This window comes from Lepidochelys olivacea, assembly GCF_965140295.1.
Source record: "Lepidochelys olivacea isolate rLepOli2 genome assembly, chromosome: 6".
NCBI lineage: Eukaryota > Metazoa > Chordata > Testudines > Cheloniidae > Lepidochelys > Lepidochelys olivacea.
The window spans coordinates 55,835,429-55,860,548 of NC_140416.1; the positions used below are offsets into that span (position 1 = coordinate 55,835,429).

The window sequence follows — 25,120 nt, forward strand, 5'->3', positions numbered from 1 at the left end:
TCATGCTGCTGCCCAAGGGGTCAGAAACCCAGCTGCGCCAAGAGGAGCAGCCCGCAATCTGCTCTAGCATGTCAGTGTGGTTTGCAGATGTCCAACAAGCTGCTGCCATGGTCCTTAGTTAGGCAGAATTTGGATGCCACATCCCCACCTTAAAAGAACAGTGAGTTAAATGCCATCAGCATCTTCCCTGCAGCTAGGTTTGTACTGAACTCAGCGGTACAGGACAGGAACCTGCTCCTCACTGTATCAGTCTGTATCTAACCACTCTGCCCTCCTACCTCCCAGTTCCCATTTGAAGGCAACACATCAGGCGAGTAGGTGAGGAAACCAGGGGGCCATTGGTACTAATGTACCAGATGTTTCCCTTGTGCAAGTATTCTTTAAATCCCCTCACCTCAGTCCCAGCCCAGTGTGGCTCTGCAATTATACTGCCCCACTGAAGAGGCTGGTGCAGTCAGATACGGGTTTAGCTGAAGCCGCTGCACCAGTCTAATGGCCCACGTGTGGTTGGAGATCACTGCAGGCAGGGGCCCTCAGGCCTCTAGCCAGAGAGCCCCTCACAGAGAGGGCAGCTGCCTGAGTCCTCCCCTGAACCCTCCCCCATGCCTTCAAGGGAGAAAATCCCAGCCCCCAGGCACCTGTGCTCACTGGCATTCCTCAGCTATCGCAGGGTAATCACTACCAGACCAGCAGGGATGGAGCTGATTGAAAGCAGACCTAAGACGAATGAGAAGTTGCTTGGGCGTATGCTGGGTAAGGCAGCCCCTGGGCAGAGTGTGTGCTGGCCCCACAGGCCCCTCTGTTCCGGGGGGGGGGGGGGCCCTCTTTGCACCACTGATCCCAGACCTGTCCTGCCCACAGTAGGAGGTGTCAGGCCCTGTGACTGAGAAGCCCCAGAAAGCCCCTGATCATAAACCACTGGAACAGGAAGAACAAATGTAGCTGAACCAATTGACATTCATTTGCCTTAATGAAACAGCTTGTCCCCTTGCCAGCAGAGCCACCCAGCCAGGGCAAGGACCAGATGCCTGACTAGGCCAGCCCCCTAGGAGCCCATAAGCCAATTGCAAAGTCTGCCTTAGTGTCCAAATGCAGTTTTGTGTCACCAATAAAACAAAATGTGCTGTGAAATGGGCATGTACCAGCCTGAACTGCTGCAGCTGTAGCACAAATTGGTAGACCAGAAACCCCCCCTCCCCTCCCCTCCCCCTCAGCTGCCCCACCCCACATGGTGCTGAACAGCGAGACCACAGCTGCAGGCTTGGGCCAGCCTCACATGCAGACCCTCCCAGCCCTGCAAAAGGTGAGTATGAAACAAAGAGGAAAGAAGTAATAACATGGGGCACTGCAGCGGCAGACACACCGGGGAGAGGCCAGATGTGTTCTGGCCAGCAGGAGGTACTGTGGGAAGGAGATCAGGCTCTGTTCCAGGCAGCAGGGGCTGAACCAAAGAGGAAAGACCCTACCATAGAGTACAGAAGTTTGGCAACCACCTTTCCCTGCTAGGTGGCGACAGAGCCCCTTGTGTAGGGAGCAGCAGCACCTCAAGCTTAGTGTTTCTCTTTCAACCCTTTATGTGCACCACCTACACGTTGAAGGCTTTGCTGGAGAGGCCAGTGGGCCTGGGGAGAGAGCCTAATCAATGGCTCACAGCCAGGGTCCATGAGGAGGCTGGACTCTGCAGCTGGATCCCGGAGAACGAATTACTCACTGAAAGGCCTTTGGTCTCAGGTTCGATTCCTTTATTCATTTAAGTAGGTTCCGCTGGAGTTGTAATGATAAAAAAAAAATGCAAGGCATTTTGGGTAACACTATGCAAATTATCCTAAAGGCAGTGACAGTGAGGCTGATGCTCTCGCAGGGCAAAATGTCAGCCTTTGTCTAAGTTGCACAGTATCCCTGGGGGTGCGGGGTGGAGACCCCCATGTATAGACACACGGTAGTCCCACTCAGCCACTGATGGACACTGTGCACCTGTGTAATCCCCCCCGCCCACCCATGTAGGACATCGCCTGTGCCCCACACAGCTGTCCGACTCTGCCCAAGAGGGAAAACAGCATTTGACTTTGGGAGAAGCTGAGCAACAGCATGAATTGGTTCGGCCTGTACACAACTACGCTAGGATTTGGGCTGTACATTTACATTGAACCCCACATGCTGAGGACTCCATGACAACACCGATGAGAGGATTACATCCATTTACAAAGTTCTGCGGCCAGCTCCTTCTCACACCCCTGGGTGCTTGTCTGCACTGGGGACAGTAGCTGTTGGGGAGGTCCACATTGTCACGCCTTCCTGTCCCTTCCCCCAGGGTCCAGAACCCCATAGGCAAAGTGTCCCTTCTGCACCTGCTAGGGGAACATACTCAATGACCCATACGACCTTAAGGGAGTCTTGGCCACACCAAGCAACTCCACAGCCTCTTCCCCACTCCCTTCTAGCTAGCTGAGCTCCCCCTGCAGGCTGCTCTGCACCGCTGTCCTGCGAGCAGCACAGCCCCCCAGGGCAGTTATTTTTAACACTGCCACACACAGTTCCCAGAGGTCACAATTCCTCAGGGCTGTGGAGATAAATCTCTCACTCACTTTTTTTTTCTTTGCAGTATTAAGCTCTTTTGTTTTTCAGGGTGGCATTTGATTTTATGCTGCTCACCTAGGAACAAGTCTCTCTCTGTCCGGCCCCTGCAGGGATGGGATGGAGTTCAGAAAGGGAACCCCGAGGTTGACTCCCAGGAAAGACTTTCAGACTGGCAGATGGCTCAGGCTGTGGAGTCACCGCCCCAGAGGGAAGGGGTGAGAACCCCATTCATCTCGTGGGATGTTTAAAGCCACTAGAGAATGCATGACCAGGAACAATCCTGTCCTGGCCCCAGGGAGATGGTCTGGGTCATCTAACAGGCCTTTTCCATCCAGTCCAGGTTGGTCCAAAAGGAATCATCTGACACCTGATGTATGACAAAGTGACTGATCTATGTTCCTTTTTCTCTTGGGCAGTATGTGGTTTAAGACCCTGTTGAACCCCTCCTGATGCCAGGAACCTTCTCTCCATGCGCACTGCAAAGCCATCAGGAAGCTCAAGGAGTGAAAGAAGGGATTTCAGTTACACCATGTCTCATTGCACAGTGACACTTCACTGTGACACAGGTGTAATCAGCAGGAACCCCATTTAGAAACTCCACGGTTTTACCTAGCGAGCAAAGATAGCTGCCAATTCAGCCAACATCTCCAGAGGGAGGAGCTACATGGGGTTCAAAGTAACCATGGAACCTGTTGATGGGGACACTCCTCTGGTGTTCCCTCTTCCTTGTTTTCTTCCAGTGCAGAGTCAGGGGTTGTGTAGGAAGAGGAGCTGTTCTTTGATTTATGTATGTCTGAGGGCTCCTTCTCCCAGGCTGAGAACAAGTAAAAGAGCTGTATCTTACAGCTGCATTCGGAGAAGGGCATCTTGTGGAATCTCTGAACAGTCTGCATCTCTTGTGAGTGGGGAGCAGAGAACCCCCTAAAAGGAGAGGCAAAGGAATGAGTCTTTGTAATCCTGCCAAGCAGTCCCTCAGTGCCAGCTTATCTAGCTGTGCCAATGTTCCTGTACTGGCACATGAGAAGGTGCTTAAAGGTCTTCTTGAAAGTGGCATTACAGAGGGCATAGCAGGCTGGGTTGATGGTGCTGTTGACATAGCAGAGCCAGTACCCAATAGACCACACTGTCTCGGGTACGCAGGTCTCACAGAAGGTGTTAATAAGGACCATCACATTGTAAGGAGTCCATGTGAGAATGAAGGCAAGCAGGATGGCAAATATGGTTCTGGTGACTTTTTTCTCCCGGGCTGCCATCTGGCGCTTCTTCCGCACCTGACTCCTGGCAATGCTAGCAAACTTCCTGGCAACATTGGCTGGGCGATTGTTTGAGAGGGTATTCTGGGCAGAGGCCGCTGTCTTAGCTGGGACAATCTCAATGGCCGTGACGCATTCAGTACCAGTTTGCTTGGTGACAATCTTAATTTTGGACCACTTGGAGGTCGAGTTAACCCGTGGGTGGGCAGGGCTCTGCCCTTGCCCAGCTGGTAAGATTTCTGCCACCTGCTTCTCTTTTGTGGTCTGGGTGATGCTGACTGTGCTGGATTCATTGGAAGTCTCCTTCTCCTCTTGCTGACCAGCAGCCTCTGTCTGTGCTAAGGGTTGGTCCTCCAATTTACCATTCCTCACCTCCTCCTTCACCTCCAGTGCCCTCTTGGGAGAGTTGTTGTTCTGTTTGATCAGTGGGCTCTTAAAGAAGCTGAGTGGCTTAGTCTTCTTCTCCTTCTTGCCCTCAGGCTTGTGCCGTCTCACTCTGCTCCTGCTGGCCAGTGAGATGTGAATGTACAACACAGTCATGATGACCACAGGGAGGTAGAATGCAGCGATGGCCGTGCCAAAGGTCACGGCAGGATTAGATAGGAACTGGATGTAGCACTCCCGCTCCGGGACTGTCCTCTTCCCTACGATGAACTGCCAGAACAAGATGGCAGGTGCCCAGAGAACAAAGGACAATATCCAAGCTGCTGCAATCATCAGCCCAGCCATTTTGGTGGTCCTTCGAGCCGGGTAGGTCAGGGGCTTGGTGACACAGAAGTATCGGTCAAAACTGATGATGAGTAAGTTCATCACAGAGGCGTTGCTCACCACATAGTCCAGCGCCAGCCAGAGGTCACACACCACAGCCCCCAGCGGCCAATAGCCTTTGATGATATAGACTGTGTAGAGGTTCATGGAGAAGACCCCAATGATCAGGTCAGCACAGGCCAGGCTGAAAAGGAAGTAGTTGTTCACAGTCTGGAGCTGACGGTTCACTTTAATGGACAGCATGACCAGGATGTTCCCCACCACAGTGACCAGGCTGAGCGAGCCAGTTACCGTGGCAATGAAGACCAGCTCCACTGTTTTGTACTGGTTGGAAGGATGCTGCTTGACCACCTCAGATCGGTTGCCATTGGTGAAGTTGTCATAGGTAAGGTTGGCCATCTTCATCTGCCAGGGCTGAGCAGAGAGGTTATGCATGGATTCTGCAGTGGGGAGGGAGCGAAAGGAAGAATATTACACATAGGCACCCTTCTGCCCTCTTTCTTCTGCAGTTGTGGGCTCCTTTAACCAAGTTTCCTATGAGTTTAACAGTATTTTTCTATGTATGTTGTCTTTGGTTTTGCAAAAAAGGATGGGGCAGTTTTATCCCCAATTTTCTCTCTCCTATCACCCCCAGACCTCTTCCCATATCCTCTAGCTCCCCGGTGATGCCCTTTTTGGCCCCGACTATTAGACTTTTTAAAACAATGGAGATTCGTCAGCAGAGCTGTATAAGAGGACCCCAGGGCTGGAATAGCAGGAGGCTCTGGGTTAGGACTGAGATGTATGAACAGAGCTGTGTGTGAACAGCCCAGGTCTGGAATAGCAGGGGCCAGAATAATGGGAGAGGAGCAGGAACGCTATAGGTCAGGACTGAGGCATGTAGACAGGGCATCTTGGTTTTCATAGGCCTTTCTTCTTATTACATCTATATTAATGAGCCAGGGAAATGATGCAGACTTAAGTCAAGAGGAGGCCGAATTTTGTTCACTTATACCCCTTACACTCCATTGGCTTTACTGGGATGGTACCAGTGTAACTAGCAGCAGAACAGGTCCAATCCTCTTCTTGCATACTGCACCCAGAGGAATGGAGTGAATTCAGGCCTCCTTCCCTCGCTCACAACCTGGAGAAAAGACTCTTGTTGCCTCCCCATAACTGAAGCTGTAGCTGAAAAGCAGTCACTGTGAGAGCGTGATGGACTGAGTGAGTGATTGCACAGCCTGAGCAGTTGTGTCTCTTTAAACCTCAGCATTTTCCCAGGCCAATGTTGTTTTTAGCTAATGCTTGAAAATCTCATTGTGTTGTACCATGCCCATCTGCCCCTGCAGCCCTCTCCCCAGGAGCTGTTCATGGCAGCAGTTTGTGTTCCAAAGCGGAACAGCCTTGGAAGCATCTCTCGGCTTTATGGAGACACAAAAAGCTCCAAAGGAAAGCTCTAAAGAGTGAAGCCAAAGGAAGGGTCCAGCTAACAGAGCTCCCAGCCCATCCTCAAGGCATTTGCTATGGAAATCCTGCCCTCTGCTGTCTGCTTCTTGCACTGTGCTGGGTGACAAACCCTAAAAGGGCCCCTGCTCCCTGCAAGACCCTGATAGGGCTACATGGATTCCGTGGGAAAATGAAGCAGAGTGAGAATGGTTTGGTGGAGTGGGAAGCTGCAGTGGCTCCTCTTCTGTGGCAAGGCCAAGCAGCAGGTTTAGGTCTCTTTGTGCCTCCTTGTCCTGCTGAAATGCCATTTTCAGCAGGTGTTTTACCAGACCTCAGGAGAGTGATGGAAACTGATGGTGAATGCAGGAAGTTTGGCCTGCTCTTTGAACAGCCCCCCTACCGTTCAGCCCGAGATTTTAAAAGGGAATTGGGTGCTTGTGAAAGGGGCCAACTCAACAACCATGGAACTGAACACAGCCAGTGTTTATCTAAAGGACAGGTCCAGCCTGGCCAGCAGCTGAGCAACCTTCCTCTCCATCTCCCCACTGGCCACTGATGTTCTTCAGCCCTCAGGAGAGGTGCAGTCCAGGGGCTTGACGAACCCTGTTCACTGCAACAATTCTAGTGGCCTGAAGCCAGCTCCCCGGCCCGGCTAATGGTGAGCACTGGGCTGTTGTGTATATGTCACTGCCTCAGTTGTGTCCCTGTCTCATGTGGAACAGCTGGGGGCGCCGGGGGGGGGGCGGTTGCAGGGAAGAGAAAGAGGATCACTAGGCCTTCATGACCCACTACAGATCCAAACAAAATAATGGGCTATACCAGGGCCTGGCATCCTGGGAAAGCTCGTGCTGGGGTGTGGGGAGAACTCACGTGAGTCTCCAACAGCAAATGGCTCCCTCTGGAAAGCAAGACCTGGAAGAGAGACAAGCAGACCCCTGATTAGGTAATGAGAGTGTGACCTGCAGCACTGAGAAACCCCTTTAGGAGATACGGCATCTGGGGCAATCTCTGAACATCAGCGTGTATCCAATAATATTCACTATTCAACAAATGGCTGAATTGCCAGGTCCAGCTGATGGAATAAAGAGATGTGAGCATCACACCAAGTGACAGGTCTACATTGCAGCTGGGAAGGTCCTTCCCAGCACAGGTAGATAGACACTCGTCTGCTCAAGCTAGTGCACTAAAAATAGCCCTGTGGCTCAGCAGCCCAGGTGGCGGCTCGGGCTAGCCACCCAAGTACATACCCAGGGCCTTGGGCAGGACTGTACTCAAGTGCCTAGCCTGGGCTGCCGGCCGTGCTGCTGGGCCACCAGGCTATTTTTAGCACATTAGCTTGAGCAAAGCTAAAGTGTCTGCCTGCCTGCGGTGGCAAGCACCTCCCAGCTGCTGTGTGCACATCCCCAAGGCGGGTTAGTCACCAGGGGTTGACCAGCCATGCAGCATGCCAGCACCAGAGTGACAGACCAGACTGCCAGTGGGTCTGAGCGTGAGCCACACCTGTGCCCCAAAGGGTCAAAACCTGTGTGAGCTGGAGAGGGTCTGCCTGTCTCATGCTAGAAGTACAAGTGCTCCTTGATCATCTGCTGCATCCCCTCTCCACATCACCCCGTGTGCTGCCTGATCCTCTCTCATCAAGGTCCCCCCCAGCAGCTGCTCCCCAACATCGGTCTCCCCCATAACACTCCTGCCCCTCATGCCTACTGACCCCCTCTACGCCTTCTGACAGCCACACACGATGTCTAGCAAGATGGCCCCACACAATCCTCATCATGCTCGTGTAACATGCAGGAACTGTGCAGAGGCCCAGCCACAGAGGGGACTGAATGCAGCTCTCCCCATCCTCTTACTGCACAGACACTGGGTACCCACCATCGATACCAGGAGCCTTTCACTCCCACGCTGCACTTACTGTCCCCCAGGAGAAACCCAGGGACAGGGTCTGCACCTTGGGCAGAGCTGCATTTAACCCCCTGGCCCTGGAACAGCATCTTTCTTGATGTCTGATTTTCAGAGTCTCATGAGCAAACAGAAGTGATGAGCCAGCCACTTGGGCTATGTCTACACTGCAGTCAGACACCCCCCACTGGCCCGCGCCAGCTGACTCAGGCTCCTGGAGCTCCAGCTGCAGCCTGAGCAGTGGGATACTCCCACTTTGCAGGGTTCTGGAACCCCACCTCCCACCCAAGCTTGAGCATCTACACTGCCATTAAACAGCCCCTTAGCCCGAGCCCCACGAGCCCACATCAGCTAGTGCGGGCCAGCCGCTTGTTTTTAACTGCGGTGTAGGCATACCCTGAGTGACTAACGCATATCTGCACCTGATAAATATTTCACTAAGGAGTGGATCCATTGCAGTCTGATTAACCCAACCAAGATTCACCCTGGGCTGGGACTGTTGGCCTCTCACCCCACAGCTTAGTGTCAAGACCCTCCATTCTCTCCAACAAGAGAAAGAGGGCTTATCTAGCCCCCGCTTCCGCTGCACTGGACAGACCCGCCTGCATGGGGATTAGCCCTACCCCAGCAAACAAACACATGCACACCCTCAGCCAATGTGGCTCACTCACTAGACATGGCTCTGCTTTCTGGGTCACACTGTCAGCCCAGAGCTACAATTATTTAGTTTGGCTGCAGGCAGCTATTGCAGAATGTTAATGGAGAAGAAATCCCTGGCACCTTTAATTCCTTGAGCAGCCCTTACCCCCTTCCCAGGGGAGCCACTGAGACATCAGATCCCATTATGCCAGCTTGGTACCAGCAGGAAAGAGAGCAGGCCACTGACAATCTCGGGCTATTTCCATCTCCTTCAGTGAGCCATCAAGAGCCCCATAATTATTGCATGAATAAACCGGGGCAAGCATGAATCTTTGAGGAGTGCCTGAGAAAGCAGCCAGCACCATGACTCCACAGCCCACACACAACTGTAAGTGAAACTCAGGAGACTCCATGCAAAGTGGCCTGGCAGGGGCAGAATCTACAGGTACTTATTACATAGTGTATCTGGAGACCGGAGGGAAAAGAGTGACTGTGAGAGCTGCAAACCCTGGCAAAGGAAACAGTTCCTGTCTGATTCACACCCCAACCTGGTCTGCTGCACTTAGCAAGTCTCACACCCTGCCTGCCCTTGGCCACAGACAATGCTTCAGTACGTCTAGAACGCAGTCTGGGCCAGACACTGTGGCACTGAGAGGCCATTGCCTCTCACGGTATTTCCGGCCGAGTTCTACAGAGCCACACATTCTGGAGAGTTCATTAAAGCAGCAGAACCTTTGGGGGCTTCTCCCTGTGTAGCTGATAGAAGCTTGACCCACCCTGACTGAAGCCCACCTAACCTGCCCCAGAGGCTGTTAAACCCATTTCCTGGTAGAGGCCTGATTCACTGGAGCCCACTGGGTGCTACTGGGGGAAAATGGGGTCCTAGATCTGGGGCACTCACTAGGCATTGGGCTAGAAGAGCTTCAGTGTCATTAGCCATGACAGGATCCAGTCAGACACTAGAGAGCACAAGGCAGGGGAGGGATGAGAGGGAGCCAAAAGAGAGGGCCCCATGAGACCTGACCTGAATTGCGGACAAATAAAATGTTTTACAAGAGCCTTCCCAATGCAAAGCGGAAAATCAGATTCAGCAGCTGTCCTCAGTTGGGGAGGGGTTGGGAACTCAAACCTCTGAGACCAGGAGTCACAAAGCCACTGGGCCGGTGCTTGAAGGAGCTTTAGAGCACAGGAATACAGAGAGCATCTCAAGCCAAAAGGAACAGGGAGGGTAAAACCTTGCCCAGCCCTGGGACAGGGGAGGAGGTGCTGGAGGAGGCCCCTCCCTGTGGCGGTGGGCTGTGTCTGTGGCCTTGGGAGCTATGCTATGAATTAATTAATTAATTAATACCAGCTCTTCTCCAGCGGGATCCTATCCCCCAGGGGGTGTTTAATGGCCTCCGTTCATCACTAGAGTGATTAAGTGCCCTGGGCCCCTCTGAAGGCACTTGACCTGCAGTTTTGAAGGCTGGGCCCATGGGGAGGTAACAAACTGGGCCCCTAGTGTAACAAAGTGACACAACGCTGCGTGTTAGGCTCCATTACAGCCCTGCAGACAAGTCAGGCAGGGACACACAGCACCTGGGGTACCACACAAGCCAAGCAAAGTTACAAAGACCCAAACTAAGCTCCCTCCTCAGCTCAGGCCACATGTGCTTACCATGCAGGGGCTCACTCCCGGTGTTTATCCAGTCAACATTCCCAGGCCAGCTTCCACCTCAGCCCCTTCTGCCCTGGATCATTCTAGCAGCTTGGGCTTCAGCCCGAAGGAAATACAAGTCAGGCACAGTTGGCTGGTTTATGCTGACGTCCCTGCACTGAGGCCCCACAGAACGACCTCACTGTCTCGCAGTTAACACACTGGCCTGGGAGACAGGAGTCTGGCTCCTTTCCTCAAGGGATGGGAGGAGGGACACAAATTCACTCTGTAAAGCTCAAAACAAACGCCCGTCTTTAGCAGGGTCCGTACTAATACGCGTGAGCGTCTTCTACAGGCTGACTTGCATCTCGGCAGAACACACTATCCGAGCTGCTGGTGGTGCACAAGCTCAAGGAGAAAAAGCGAATGGTGCCACCTGGGCCCTGTCTTGTTCTGGTCTCAGTGACACCGCGGTGATCCAGAGGGACTTCATTTAACTCATTGGAGTTATTGTGGATCTCCAGCAGTGTAACAGACAGAATTTGGCCCATTCTTTCTTTCTCTCCCTGTGACTGTCCCACCTCTCCCAAAAAACAGGAAGAAATATGAGATCAGAGGATGGGAGAGTCCTTTTCAGTGCTACTCACCAGAGCCACAATCTCCCCAACAGGGGTACTTCCCTATTACTCTCCACTCCCCAGACCCATGAGCGCCACTTACTGGGCATCTCCATCATTACTGCTCAAGAACCAGGCCCCTGCACAGACTGGATTGCTGAGTGCCGGCTGCCAGCGTTTTCTCAGCTCACGAGCACGGCATATGGCTGGCGTGGCTGGGGGTGGGGATGGGGGGGTGCTGTTCTGCCGGCCCTGTTCCTGAGCTCTTCTCTGCACCTCACCCTGCAGCCACCCTAGGACACATCAGCTGAATCACCAGCTGTGCTGCTTGAAAAGCTCTGAGGCTCAGGATGTGCTGGCTGGAGGCACGGGGCACCCAGCGTCCAAGTGCCCCCCGGGACTGGACTGGCAGCTTTCCCAGCTGATATTCACTTTAAACGCAGACAATTTCTTTCTGTTTCAAAGTCTCAGAGACGTTCATGCGGCAGGTGCTACTGGAGGGAGAGCTGGCGAGAGGGAGGGAGCTGGGGATCGGGGCTGGGTGATGGGATGTGTGCTGTGGAGAGGTGGGGGCCGGGCATTGATGACTAGGAGGGCAGCTATGCCTGGGACACTCTCTCTATGGAGGGCACTTTATGGAAAAGCCTGAGGATCCTGAAGCTAGACAATGCGGGGGAGGCAGGGGTGAGATCTGGGTGGGGACTGCCGTGGGCCTGCCACCCCTCAATGTCCCAGGATTCCCGTGTTAAAGGAAAACACTCTCCTTTCCCTCAGGGCAAGTCGACTCCTAAATTTATTATCCTTCTCTTCATGAAACACTCACACCATCTCTCCCCTCCCCCACATCCTCCAGGCTTTCTTGCCCTTCGCTCACCTTTTGTCCTACTTCACCCCCTCCTTGCATTTTTCGCTCCCCCTCCCCGCACTTTCATTTCCTTCTTTCCTCCGGTCTCATTCTCTGTCTCCATCTCTCTCTCTTTATGCCTCTCCTCTGTCTGCTGCCTCCTCTCTGCTCACTAACACAGGAGTCAGAGGGAAGATGCAGTCTTGGCTCAGACCAAATGACTTTTTGAAAGGGTTCATAGGGATGACAACCAGCAGGAGCCATAAACTTCCATGCCAATTGGATTTGCTCCCTGCACTCCCTGTCACTCATCCAGTGCATGCAGCGGATGCTCTCCCAGACTCACTTTCACCAACAAGCTGGAACAAACTCAATTTCTGTCCTCATGCCTCTCTTGGCTTTTCAGCTGTAATTTATGAGTTGTTTTCTATCCTGCTGCCCTTATGCTCCCGAGACTCCTTGCAGATAAGATCCATCTAGGTCTTTCTGTGGCCCCCCACCACCACGAGCACCTCACAGACCTGACAGGGAAGACCTATCGCCATTTTACAGATGGGAAATTGATGCAGGGAGAAATGGTGCCTTACCCAAAGAGTTTAGATTTTAAGCTCTCTGGGGCAGGGTGTTCTGTGTTTATCCAGCACCTAGCACACTGAGGCTCTGATCCCTCAATGGAGCCATCAGTGCTTTGGCAATACGAACAACAAGACATACAGGGAACCTGAGCAAACGATGTCTTCAGCGTGCCAGTCCACCACCTTAACCTCAAACCGATTCCTCCTCCAGCTGTCTGGCCAGCTAAGTATTAATCCTCACATGCCTCAGCATGGGATCTTCAAGCTTGGGGAAAGCCTTGGAGGGGGGTTTTCATTCAGTTGTAGAAACATATTCTCCACATCAGAAGAATGTCTTGCCCTTTTCTTGAGACCAAAAACACTTTTGAAGGGGTTTTAAAGGGGATTAGATCTGCATGGGGGAAGAGAGGTTTATTTCCCCAGGGGCTGAGAGCTGTAGACTGTCAGGCCGTCAGGGATGGGGGAGGTGCAGATAAGCTGCTAGTTAAACTTTTGCTCTTGTAACTTGTGTCAGAGATGCACAGAGCTTAGAGAAGGTACCCCATTGTAAAGTAAATAATGCAAGCCGTCACCAGTCCACTGGGAGGTGGGTAGGAATGATAAAAAGCCCACAGTATTATTAATTATCCTTCTGTACAAAAAAATGAAATAAACACAGTTATTTCATCCAGTGCAATTATCTCCTCAGCAGCAGCTGAACACTTTGCCCAGTGCACTACGTGTGATCAAGAATGCAGGGGCCTTTGTTTCAGTCCATATATGTCAAAGGAATCAGGGCTCCATAAACACCGTATTATCGTACTTCTAACAATCGATTTCCCACTTCACTTTCTAATGCACATGAGCAAATGCATTGTGATCCTAGGAGACCATCTTGTCCATGGAAACATGAGTGCCAGTGCGTGGATGGCACCTCATTCTTGGTGACTAACCTCTTGAACAAACTATCAAGGGAAGTGGTGAATTCTCCATTTCTTGATGTCGCCAAATCAAGACTGACTGCCTTTCTGAAAGATCAGATTTACTCATAGACAAATTACTGGGCTCAATACAGAGGTAACCGTAGAGGAAGGTGAAATTCTATGACCTGTGTTATGCAGGAGAACAGACTAAATGATCTAATAATGGTCCTTTCTAGCCTTAGAATCTATGAAGCATTCATTTTATTGCACATCAAACAACAGTATGTATGCTCATGGCATAACTGGCCACATGACACCAGTTGTCATTGGACTACTGAATGAGTATTCCTGCCAAAGTGTTTCATACTTGTCTCTGAGGTGCTGCCACTGTTCAAAAACAAGCAAAAAAAATCACTGACATTTTTCACTCTTTGTTCTCAGAAATGGCTGAGCTGTGTATTCACTATTTTCGACAAAAATCATTCCTGGTCTGATAATAAACAAGCCAAATTTCAGCTAACAAGGTAAGAGATTAAGTTAGAACCCTTTGAAAAATGACCCTTTGGAATTAAACTGTTTTGGAAACAGGTGTCACTGCACCTGTCATTTTACAGCTCAGTAAACTAAGGCGCAGAGAAATGAAGTGACTCACGCAGGGTCACGCTGCCAGCATGGGGCAAAGTTGGTACTAGAGCCCAGTGCTGTAACTAGGTATTGTAGCACATGGAACAAGCAAGCATATTTGTGCCTCCTACTACAGCCCTGCATGGGACTATTTCTTAATCCTGCTCCCACCCCGCCCTGCAATACCCACTCCCACGCGCTCCCACATTGTTTGTTGAATTTTTATCCTGCTCCCGCTATTATGGCAGTGGGTCCGGTGGGACACACGGGATCTCAGTCCCTCTGCAGAGTTCTACCCCCTATTGTGTTTTTTTCCTCGTCCATCCCATTTTTCCACCTTCTTCTCCGGCTTTGCACCCTGGGCAGCTGCCTCACTCGCCCCACCCTGGTTACCACCCTGTTAGAACCCAAGACATCGGATGTGTAGGCCACTGTTCTAATCACTAGACCAAGCTGCCTTCCCTTGAAGTATTGCTAAAATCCAGCCCTGGTATCATGTAGCCACAGACTGAGAAGGCACCAGAGAAGAGAGTCCTACCTTGCAGGCCCCCTTTGTTACTTTAGTCCTGGGCCCATCTGCACCCAGCACTAAGAATGCCCTTCAATCTGACTCACAGCCCCCTTGCTATTCCAACCCTGCCCTCCCCAGGTCCCTGAACATTGCACACATCTCAATTCCAATTTGCAGCACCACCTGCTATTCCAGTACTGGGGGTCCCTCACACTCAGCGCTGCCCAATGCACCTTAAGCTTGATACACCTCACCCCTGCAATTCCAGTCTGGCTTTCTTCTGACCAGAGACATACAGTTCTGCTAAACTGCATGGTGGCTTTGTTTTGGAGCTAAGTGAAGATTCATTCATTTTTGATCAGCGCAGGATTTGAAGCTAACTCCCTGAAGGTGTACAGCAAGCACACAGATTAAACATACTTCCATGTAATGTATCTGCTCAACAAGAATCATCATCAGAAATAAAGACAAACTCTAATAACTTTGTCAGAGGAACATGTACATATGGGTATGAGATAAATTAGATAAACCAATTAGTTTCTCAAAGGCAAATGAGTGTAATCCCCTCCCAGAGGAGACTGGCTTCTGATCTGGGCTTATTAAATCAAGACCTTTGGAGGAAGAGCAGAGCTTGAAAAGATGCTGAGCCCTATGGACTCCCTTCCTCCCCAACAGTGGAGGGGCTGATGTATTTATTTAATTACAGTTCACATATACTGATCTGAACCTCTAGTGTATCACATGGGATAAAGGCACAAACCTATAGGTCATAAATCTTAATAAGAAGCCACCCTGACAACATGCCAAGTCACAGAAAACCCTCCCGTACAGCCACTCCTCCCCTCCAGGAAATCCTGGAAGAACCCGTAAGTCTTGTGACACAGTCTGAGAGGCTCCAAATATGGCTTATAACAAATCAAAGCAGGAAGCAAATAACAGAGATCTGGACCCCTGGCCAAGAACAATTTCAGCTCCAGACCCATTACAATTACACCACACACCTCTGGGAATTGTGGATATTGCAGTACTCCATGGAGAAAAAGGGCATCTGTCAGGAAGCCAGGTCTCCAATAATTTAGGGCTTTGTAGGTGAAAACAGCATCTTCAACTCCACCCAGAAATCCTCCGGCAGCCAGCACAGACCCCAGAGGCTAGCCATCACCCTTCAATTTCCAATGTAAAATCATAGAATCATAGAATATCAGGGTTGGAAGGGACCTCAGGAGGTCATCTAGTCCAACCCCCTGCTCAAAGCAGGACCAATCCCCAATTAAATCATCCCAGCCAGGGCTTTGTCAAGCCTGACCTTAAAAACTTCTAAGGAAGGAGATTCTACCACCTCCCTAGGTAACGCATTCCAGTGTTTCACCACCCTCTTAGTGAAAAAGTTTTTCCTAATATCCAAGCTAACCCTCCCCCACTGCAACTTGAGACCATTACTCCTTGTCCTGTCCTCTTCTACCACTAAGAATAGTCTAGAACCATCCTCTCTGGAACCACCTCTCAGGTAGTTGAATGCAGCTATCAAATCCCCCCTCATTCTTCTCTTCTGCAGACTAAACAATCCCAGTTCCCTCAGCTTCTCCTCATAAGTCATGTGTTCCAGACCTCTAATAATTTTTGTTGCCCTTCGCTGGACTCTCTCCAATTTATCCACATCCTTCTTGTAGTGTGGGGCCCAACACTGGACACAGTACTCCAGATGAGGCCTCACCGACGTCGAATAGAGGGGAACGATCACATCCCTCGATCTGCTCGCTATGCCCCTACTTATACATCCCAAAATGCCATTGGCCTTCTTGGCAACAAGGGCACACTGCTGACTCATATCCAGCTTCTCGTCCACTGTCACCCCTAGGTCCTTTTCCGCAGAACTGCTGCCTAGCCATTCGGTCCCTAGTCTGTAGCTGTGCATTGGGTTCTTCCGTCCTAAGTGCAGGACCCTGCACTTATCCTTATTGAACCTCATCAGATTTTTTTGGCCCAATCCTCCAATTTGTCTAGGTCCCTCTGTATCCTATCCCTGCCCTCTAGCGTATCTACCACTCCTCCTAGTTTAGTATCATCCGCAAATTTGCTGAGAGTGCAATCCACACCATCCTCCAGATCATTTATGAAGATATTGAACAAAAACGGCCCCAGGACCAACCCCTGGGGCACTCCACTTGACACTGGCTGCCAACTAGACATGGAGCCATTGATCACTACCTGTTGAGCCCGACAATCTAGCCAACTTTCTACTCACCTTATAGTGCATTCATCCAGCCCATACTTCTTTAACTTGCTGACAAGAATACTGTGGGAGACCGTGTCAAAAGCTTTGCTAAAGTCAAGAAACAATACATCCACTGCTTTCCCTTCATCCAATGTCCCGCATTCCCTCCTGGCAACAGAAGGGGGATACCACAGGCAGCATCATGGCTGCTCACAGATTTGGGCCTTTGCAAGTAGACTGTGTGATTGTCCACTAGACCAGTGTTTCTCAGCCTTTTTGATACCAGGGACTGGTTGCTGCCTTCCTACACTGTGTCAGGGAGATCTCAGGGACTGGTGCTGGTTCATGGGCCAGTTGCTGAGAAACACTTCACTAGAACACCAGGTGGAAGCCTTTTCCTAAAAATCTGGGCTTGGAACAGTCTTTCAGAGGTCTCCTTTGGGAACCCTTGCCCTGACATCCACCACACCAGTGTCCCTGCACATCCCTTTCCTCAGATCCATGGCCTGGGATCTCCAGAGGGAACACAGTTCTGGGATTCATTGTGCTGCATTGGTCCCAATTATCCCATGTCCTGCTGACCAGGTGCATGATTCCAGCAAGGGTCCCCTTTCCTTAGGAGCTTAGCTCCAGCATGTCCGTCTTTGGCCAATATCATACCCTGATGGCATTAGATCCAGCCGCCACTAGATGGCACTCTTGTTTCTGACAAAAATGAAACAATCTTTTCTCCAGCTGTGATAAAGTGAGGTTAAAGGTGGGGTTGAGTCAGTAGCTCTGGTCTGGTCAGCATGGTTCTGCTGTAGCTTTGATCTGATTAGTGTGGGAATGCTAGAGCTCTGCCCCAACTGGATCTGGGAAAGCTGCAGAGTAAATCCTGTAGGGCTTTTACGCTGCAATTAAAAACCCACGGCTGGCCCCTGCCAGCTGACTCGGGCTAAGGGGCTGTTTAATTGCTGTGTAGATGTTTGGGCTCATGCTGGCTGCAGCCCAAGCTCTGAGACCCTCTCACCTTGCAGCATCCCAAGGCCTGGACTCCAGCCCGAGCCTGAATGTCTACACCGCAATTAAAAGCCCTGTAGCCCGAGCCCCATGATCCTGAGTCTGCTGGCACGGGCCAGCCACGGGTGTTTAATTGCAGTGCAGAGGTAGGGTTTGATATTGACATATTTTGGTCTGGTGATGAGGAGAAAGAACTTGCACTTTTCCCACAGTGCTGGTGCACTTCCTGGCTTCACTGGAGCCATCTGGCACAGTACGTGTGGGGAGGCCATGGGGAAATCTAGCTCTCTCTTTATCTATGTAGGCTTTCTACATCACTCATCACCAGGACATTGGACAGTGACAGTAATGTAGCTAGGCAAAGTCAACCCCAGGTAAGGGGGATAGTGCTGATCTCACCACAAGGTAGAAGCTACCTGCCCTTGTCTTCACCAGGATTTTGAAGTGAGAGAGCTAATCCACATTAAGAAAAGGAGTACTTGTGGCACCTTAGAGACTAACCAATTTATTTGAGCATAAGCTTATGCTCAAATAAATTGGTTAGTCTCTAAGGTGCCACAAGTACTCCTTTTCTTTTTGTGAATACAGACTAACAGGGCTGTTACTCTGAAACCTAATCCACATTAGTCATCCCACAGTAAGAATACCCCTTGTTTAGCAATGAAGACAAAGCCACAGTGCCTGGGACACTGACTCCAACATGTTCAGCTGAAGAAAGTGTTTGTTGCAGTTATAGCATTGAGGGTTAAAGGTCGGGCGTTAATGAAAGGTCAGAACAAATCAGGTTTCATATTTTGGTTAGAGACAGAGACAAAGGAATTTGCCCAAAGCTGTGAAGGCCCCAGCAAGAGTCATTTCACCCTGGTTCCCAGCCTTTTGCTATTTATCTCTGTTCTCCTAAAAGTGCCGAGAGGGTAAAAATCTAATGGGATTAGTTCTGTCATGTTAAACTGCAAATGCAATGCAGGTTTTAGCATTAGCACAGGCAGATAACTAAGCTCTCAGGAAAGGAGGGGAAAGGAAGAGGGAGAAAGGAAGAGAGCAAGAAAGAAGAGTGAGGGGGGAGAGAGAATGATAAATGAGTATTTGTTTATGGAGTGTGTGTGTGTGTGTGTGTGTGTGCGTGTGACAGAGAGAGAGAGAGAGAGAGAGAGAGACTGAACTGGGTGATGGTTTGTAGTGATAATAGCTTTATCTAATAGTCGTTAATTAGTTACTGAGTCATGGCACTGCTTTACATGTAGTGAGCGATTGTTCTAGATGACAGATTCACACCCCTGAGAGAGTGTGAAAATGTAGCTCTTAGATACCAGTAATAGGCACCTTGGCAATATGATAGATAGACAGAAAGAATAAAGAATGTGGTTCTATTCCTAGCAAAGTGAATTGGCCAGATTTCATACAGGCAGGGAGGGTTCAGTGCTTGATAGTGTCAGACACAAGTGCCAGTGATCTCTGGATAATTAACATGTGGGAAATAAATGGAAAGACGGAGAAGGAAAAGAAAAGGTGAATCAATAGTTCACCAGCGTTCAATTGTATTTGCTCATTTAAAATGCAGTCACCCCTCTTGCACTGTCAGGAATGCCCCGGACTTGGCAGTTTCATACTGGAAGGCATCCCTTTTAACTCCTTACCCATCTATAAACAATAGATCAGTGAAAGAGCTGGTAGAATTACTCATTGCAAATAATTTATAGCATGGGGGTAGGGCATTTTTTTCATTGAGTAAATTATTCATGATTTTTTCCTATTTATATGACCAATTCTGAGAAGTGAAAACAAAATTACAATACACACACATGCTGTTTGTCATCAGTCTTTAAGTCTCCCACTCCTCCAAACCACATGGGCAACGCCAAGTATTCAGGTGACTGGAAGGTCTGATTGTGGGCAGGCTGCAGGCAGGGAGACAGGCTGGTGGCACTCATGGTTCATTAGGAAGGCTGGTTGAATGGTGGCAGGAGGGAGGGTTGAGAATTACAGTTCTACTTGATTGATTGATTTTTCAGTTTTTAAAAATGCGCCCATGAAAGTTGCCTGCTGGCGACAATAGAGCATGTTCGTTAAAATCATATCAAATTAATTAATCAAAGCAAATTAATTAGTATTAATTTATTCCATTTCAGTGCTCAGAACAGTGCTAGGCACCTCTCTGTACAAGTAAACAGGCATGAGCCTCTAAGCAGATGGCTTTCCCCATCCTGCTCCTAACAGTGATATAATAAGAAAGCTAAGGTGAAGCTTTATTATTAGTTGAGTTAAAACCCCATTGAGATTGATAGGTGTGAACTCACCCTTCAATTAACACACATTTAAGTATAAGCCATTACCTAAGACAAAAGATGTGACATCTGATGAAGTGAGCTGTAGCTCACGAAAGCTTATGCTCAAATAAATTGGTTAGTCTCTAAGGTGCCACAAGTACTCCTTTTCTTTTTGCGGATACAGACTAACATGGCTGCTACTCTGAAACCTGAACCCACCCAGATGCTCTTGGCTGAGTATGGGTGGAGGAGATGAATGAGAGAGAAAGGAACTGAGAACAGACAAGAACAGAAAGGGAGAAGCAAGAAAACCAATCAGGAGCCTGTAAGTACAGTGACAGGTTTCAGAGTAGCAGCCGTGTTAGTCTGTATTCTCAAAAAGAAAAGGAGTACTTGTGGCACCTTAGAGACGAACAAATTTATTTGAGCATAAGCTTTCGTGAGCTACAGCTCACTTCATCGGATGCTTGATGGTGTCAGACACAAGTGAGCTGTAGCTCATGAAAGCTTATGCTCAAATAAATTTGTTCGTCTCTAAGGTGCCTCAAGTACTCCTTTTCTTTTTGTAAGTACAGTGTGACCCTGGAAAAAGCTAGAGACCTTTTGAATCTGGTGTTGGCTAATGGTGCTTGCAGGCTATAAGCTAAGAAACCATTCTGTTTGTTCTTAGTTCCTTCTGCATTCAGAGATACAGGCCTTTGTACATTCCTGTAAATAAGCAAGATGGCATCAAAGAAAATCCCACAGTCTATCAAACATCCCCAGGGCCCTAAATTTTTACTAGCTGTCACCTCGAATAGGAGTACCACAGGATCCACTTTCCAAGGAGAGAGCTTGTGAGCTGGTATTCCTATTGACCCAAGATGGAGCAAATAATGGGGGTTCTTGCAGAAATCACCAAGCACCGACAGGATTTCAAAGAAGCCCCAAAACAGGAGCTGAAGATGTCACAAAAGAGTTTAAATCAAAGCCTGGAGGTTTTACAAAGGAACTAAAACTGAATCTGGACGGTCCCAGAGGGAACTGAGGGTTGCCTTGCGGGCGGAGGTCAAATCTCTGTTGGAGCAACTACAAAGCGTCCAGACAGGTTGGGAAGCCCAGCTGCAAATCTCCCAGGCTAAAATGGCAAGACAGAAAAGAGGTGACCAACAACCTAAGTTCCATAGATCAGATGTTTTTCCATAAAATATTGGAGACCAGGCAAGCTGTAGCCAACCTGGAACTTGCTACCAGAGATGAGCTGCAGATAGGACTTAAGAACTGAAAATTCAGCTCCAGAAGGAAATCAAAGGGTCACAGAACACCATGGAAGGCAGCCACCTGGGTGAGAAATTGAGCCAGGCAGAGGACTTGGGTAAGAGGAGACACAACAGTTTTCTACCCCATTTGTAACCCAGAGAGGTCCAAAGGGGAGAGATTGGGCTGACCCAGCTCAAATAATGCAAAAGTCCCACTATCTTGGAGGGGAAAACTCCCTGGGAAGCTTATTTGGCTCAGTTCAACTTTATAGCTCAAATAAATGGCTGGGAGGAGGGACAGAAAGGGGCTTACTAGCAGCCAACTTTGGTGGCCCAGCTCTGATGGTGCTACAGAACTTACCGCCAGAAAAGGGACTGAGTTCTCCAAACCTGGTACAAGCCGTGAACATATGGTTTATAGCTAAGCTGCCCAGGGCACAGCTGAGATCTAGAAGAAGATGGAAAGAAGAAACCCCTCCTTAACTGGCAGAGGACCTGTAGAGATGTATGTTCCTGGCATATCCAGGTACAACCAGCCTTCCAGGATAGGCTGGCAATGGACCGATTTATAGATGTTCAGCTGGACTTGGATTCGCAGATCAAGATCAGTGAAAGGAGGCCAAAGACACCCCAGGAGGCTGTGGAATTTGCCCCAGAACTTGAATCTTTCCTTGAGGCTGTGCACCAGAAGAGCAAGCAGCTGGTTATGAGGATGATGGAAGCTGATTACCATAACACCTGGAAGTACAGTTCTGTGCCTAATATATATGATGAAGGAGGGGATTCTAATCTGTTTAATGACCATATTGAACAATTAGAACAAATGATCAATTTGGTTTGTAAAACAATGGAAATTAGCAATGATGCAAAATTAAAGGAAATAGTTCAGTTAAATGCTGGTACTGAAAGAAAATTGGCCACAAAAAAAAGTCGCAATAAATTTAAGTCAGGCCAAGACAGACTGTCATAAGTGTCTAGTTAAAGCGTCTCTCCCAGTTCAGGAAATGGGGGAACACCAAGCCGAAGGAGCAAAGTTTGGAAGAGGTACAAGGATCAGCCCCACAGGTTTTGTATAGATCTGGGCAGCTAAAGGGCAATAACGGGAGTTTGGCTATTGAGGGCATAACAGGATGTGTGATGGGTATAGGGATAGTGGACGCTGGCTCAGACACAATAGTTATTAGACCAGACACACTAAAAAGGCAGGAAACAAGGGATCCAGAACTGAACCATCTGATTGGTCTGAATGGAGACAGTGACTGGGTAAAGGGCACCCATCTAAAAAGTGGGAAAATTGGGTTTGAAGATTGGACCTCTGAAATTCAAGCAAGAAGTCTGGATGGCTGAAATAATGGATGAGCTAATAATTGGCTTAGATTTCATTATAGCTAATAATCGTGGAAACAATACTAGGAAAGGTGTCTGACAAATACAGTCTGTGGAAATTCCCTTGAAAGATATGGCCCAGGTGAGACAATGGTTTGTAGGCAACTGGTATGCAGTGAACAAATTGTCCTGCCCATGGGGGCAGAAACCACTATAACAGCAACCTACTGTGGTAGCTTTCCAGAAAGGGAAAGATGGCAAGTAGTTAAACCTATTTTGAGACCAAGAGTCTTGGGGGAAATCTTAGCTGAATCAGGAACAGATTCCTGTTCCTTAGCTGAATGTTAGTGACAGGCAGCACATAGTAAAAGAAGGGAAATCATTTCAATGGGCTGCAGGTTGTGATTTTGCATTTTCATAGGTGAAAAAGGCTCTTGTGACTTAATCTGTCTTGGGCTATCCATGTTTCAAAACCCTTTCATATTGGACACAGATGCAGTGCTTCCAGTTAGGGGGGCAGGATGTCAGCTTGGCTGCCCCCTGAATCTAAGAGAATAGCTGTGGAAGTTGAGGCTAGAAAAGTTGTTTCAGAGGTGAATCCCCCAGTCAGACAGAATGGGTAGATTATGCCTCAGACAGCAAATTCCTGAGAAACAATACATTAGAATATAAGAACAGCCAAAGGTCCATCTTGCCCAGTATCCTGTCTTCCGACAGTGGCCACTGCCAAGTGCCCCAGAGGGAATGAACAGAACAGGTAATCAAGAGATCCATTCCCTGTCGCTCATTCCCAGCTTCTGGCAAACAGAGGCTAGGGACACCATCCCTGCCCATTTTGGCTAACAGCCATTGATGGACCTTTCCTCCATGAATTTTTCTAGTTATTTTTTGAACACTGTTAGAGTCTTAGCTCGACCTTCACAACATCCTTTGGCAAGGAGTTCCACAGGTTGACTGTGAGTTGTGTGAAAAAATACTTCCTTTGTGTTCCTCAGGCTGACTGAAAGGGATCCCTCCCTGGCATTTGACAGGAAGTCCAGGGAGAAAAAAGCCCCAGATTTGGTTGAGAACAAAATTTGTTTATGTTGTTGATGTGAAACTATCCTGACAGAAAGATACTGTACATATGTAAATATGTAACCATGTATTATTTTTAATTCGTTAAATTATTTATTTTTTTCTGTTTGGGATGGGTTGTTGTTAGGTGTCACCATTTTAGGCCTCATCAGGATGATAAACAAAGCTGAGATGGGGGTGTTGTTATGAGCTGAGTGAAACCTTGTTATGGGTTGAGTTAAAACCCCATTAAGGCTTCACACCTAACAGTAAGCATAAGCCCCCACCTAAGACAAAAGGCATGTGTGAACCCACCCAGGAGCTCTTGGCTGAGTATTGTTTTCGGTATGTGTGTGTGTGGGAAGAGAGATCTCACAGAAACTGAGAACAGAGGAGAACCAGCAGAGAGAGAGACAGCCTGAGAAGCTGAAAGCATGGTGGCTGACCCTGGATGAAACCTGGAAAGAAGCTTATTGATCAGGGGAGCAGGCTAAAAGAGTGCTCTTTCTGCTGTGAGCAAAAGAAGCTGTTTTCTGCTATTTGATTCCCTCTGCACTCAGGATGTTGTGCATTCTTTGTGAATAAACATAACTGCGTCAAAGAAATACCTAATTATCACAAATTTCTGCACCCAGCTGGAACACCCACAGGGCCTCAAACATTGACTGGTCACTTGAGTCACAAATGGGCAAAAACAGTTACACACACTAGGTTTGCTCCAAACCCCCGCTTCTGGCTGTGTTTGCCTTTATGGCTAACTTTATATTAAGGTTTCATTGTTATACGAATGTGAGAGACATGAGCCGCCTGCATTAGAGATGGTTAACAAGCACATCAGTAGAAGGTATTATAGGTTATAAGCCACTGTTATAAATAATTTATTGCCCTGCTGGAGCATATAATCTATAACAATTGATTAACTAGCTATTAAAACATCTATTATTCATTTATTAAACCTTTGTAAACTATTTATAAATGGAACCTTAATATAAAGTGTGACTTAAATGGCAACAAAATAACCTCAGCCTAACCTTTCTTTTGCACTTAACTGCTTTCCCAAAAGAACCTCTTCTGTCCCTGGCCCTAGTTCCCTCTGCCTCAGATAAAACCTCAAATTCTTTTATACTCCTGGGTTGAAGCTATAAGACCACCCGTTCTAGGGCAGTTCAGCATAAATAAGTCTGCCCTCTAAGCAGCAAGCTATAGGTTCCTGCCTTGAAGATTTATATTAAACATAGCACAACGAGTAGGGGTAATAGGATGGGGAGGGGGCAAGGGCAAGAAAGGATGAGGGTGACAACAACACGATCCTGTGGTAATTGGATTAATCATGCTCCCTTGCATGGAGCTTCAGTTTCCATGGGTTTTCAGGAGTTAGTACTTGATATTATAGATAGAAATGAACCTAGAGGAGAGATTGGAATGAGGAGAGTGAAGTGGCCAGTGGATGATAAATGGGAGGGCATTCCAAATGTAGGGGGCACCACAAACAGACTCATCCCCAGCATGCAGAACAAATAACGTCACCCTCAGTAAACACTGAACCTGACGGCCTTTACCTGAGCCAAGAATGGCAACAAACAGTTAGCAATTATCTTTGAAAACTTGTGGATGGCAATGACAGGAGAGATTCCAGAGGACAGAAGGAGGGCAAATATCGTGCCAATCTATAAAAAGGGGAACAAGGACAACCAGGGGAATAACAGACCAGTCATCTTAACTTCAGTACCTGGAAAGATAATGAAG

The 25,120-nt window shown here is 48.8% G+C and overlaps 1 protein-coding gene across 7 annotated transcripts in view; it reads right to left on the reverse strand.

Moving 5' to 3' along the window:
• Positions 1 to 1,737: 1,737 nt before the first annotated feature.
• The window catches only part of CHRM4 (cholinergic receptor muscarinic 4), a 42,097-nt gene continuing 18,714 nt past the window's right edge, over positions 1,738 to 25,120 (reverse strand). For 3 of the 7 annotated variants that reach the window (XM_084630483.1, XM_084630484.1, XM_084630480.1), the window contains exons 2-3: positions 6,843 to 6,935; positions 1,738 to 5,038 (exon numbers count right to left, since the gene is read on the reverse strand). In XM_084630483.1, the coding sequence (XP_084486609.1) occupies positions 3,561 to 5,038; positions 6,843 to 6,855 (1,491 nt within the window). In that variant the 5' untranslated portion in view covers positions 6,856 to 6,935 and the 3' untranslated portion in view covers positions 1,738 to 3,560. The remainder of the gene's footprint in view (positions 5,039 to 6,842; positions 6,936 to 25,120) is intronic. The other 4 variants (XM_084630485.1, XM_084630481.1, XM_084630486.1 and 1 more) reach the window with 2 other exon arrangements.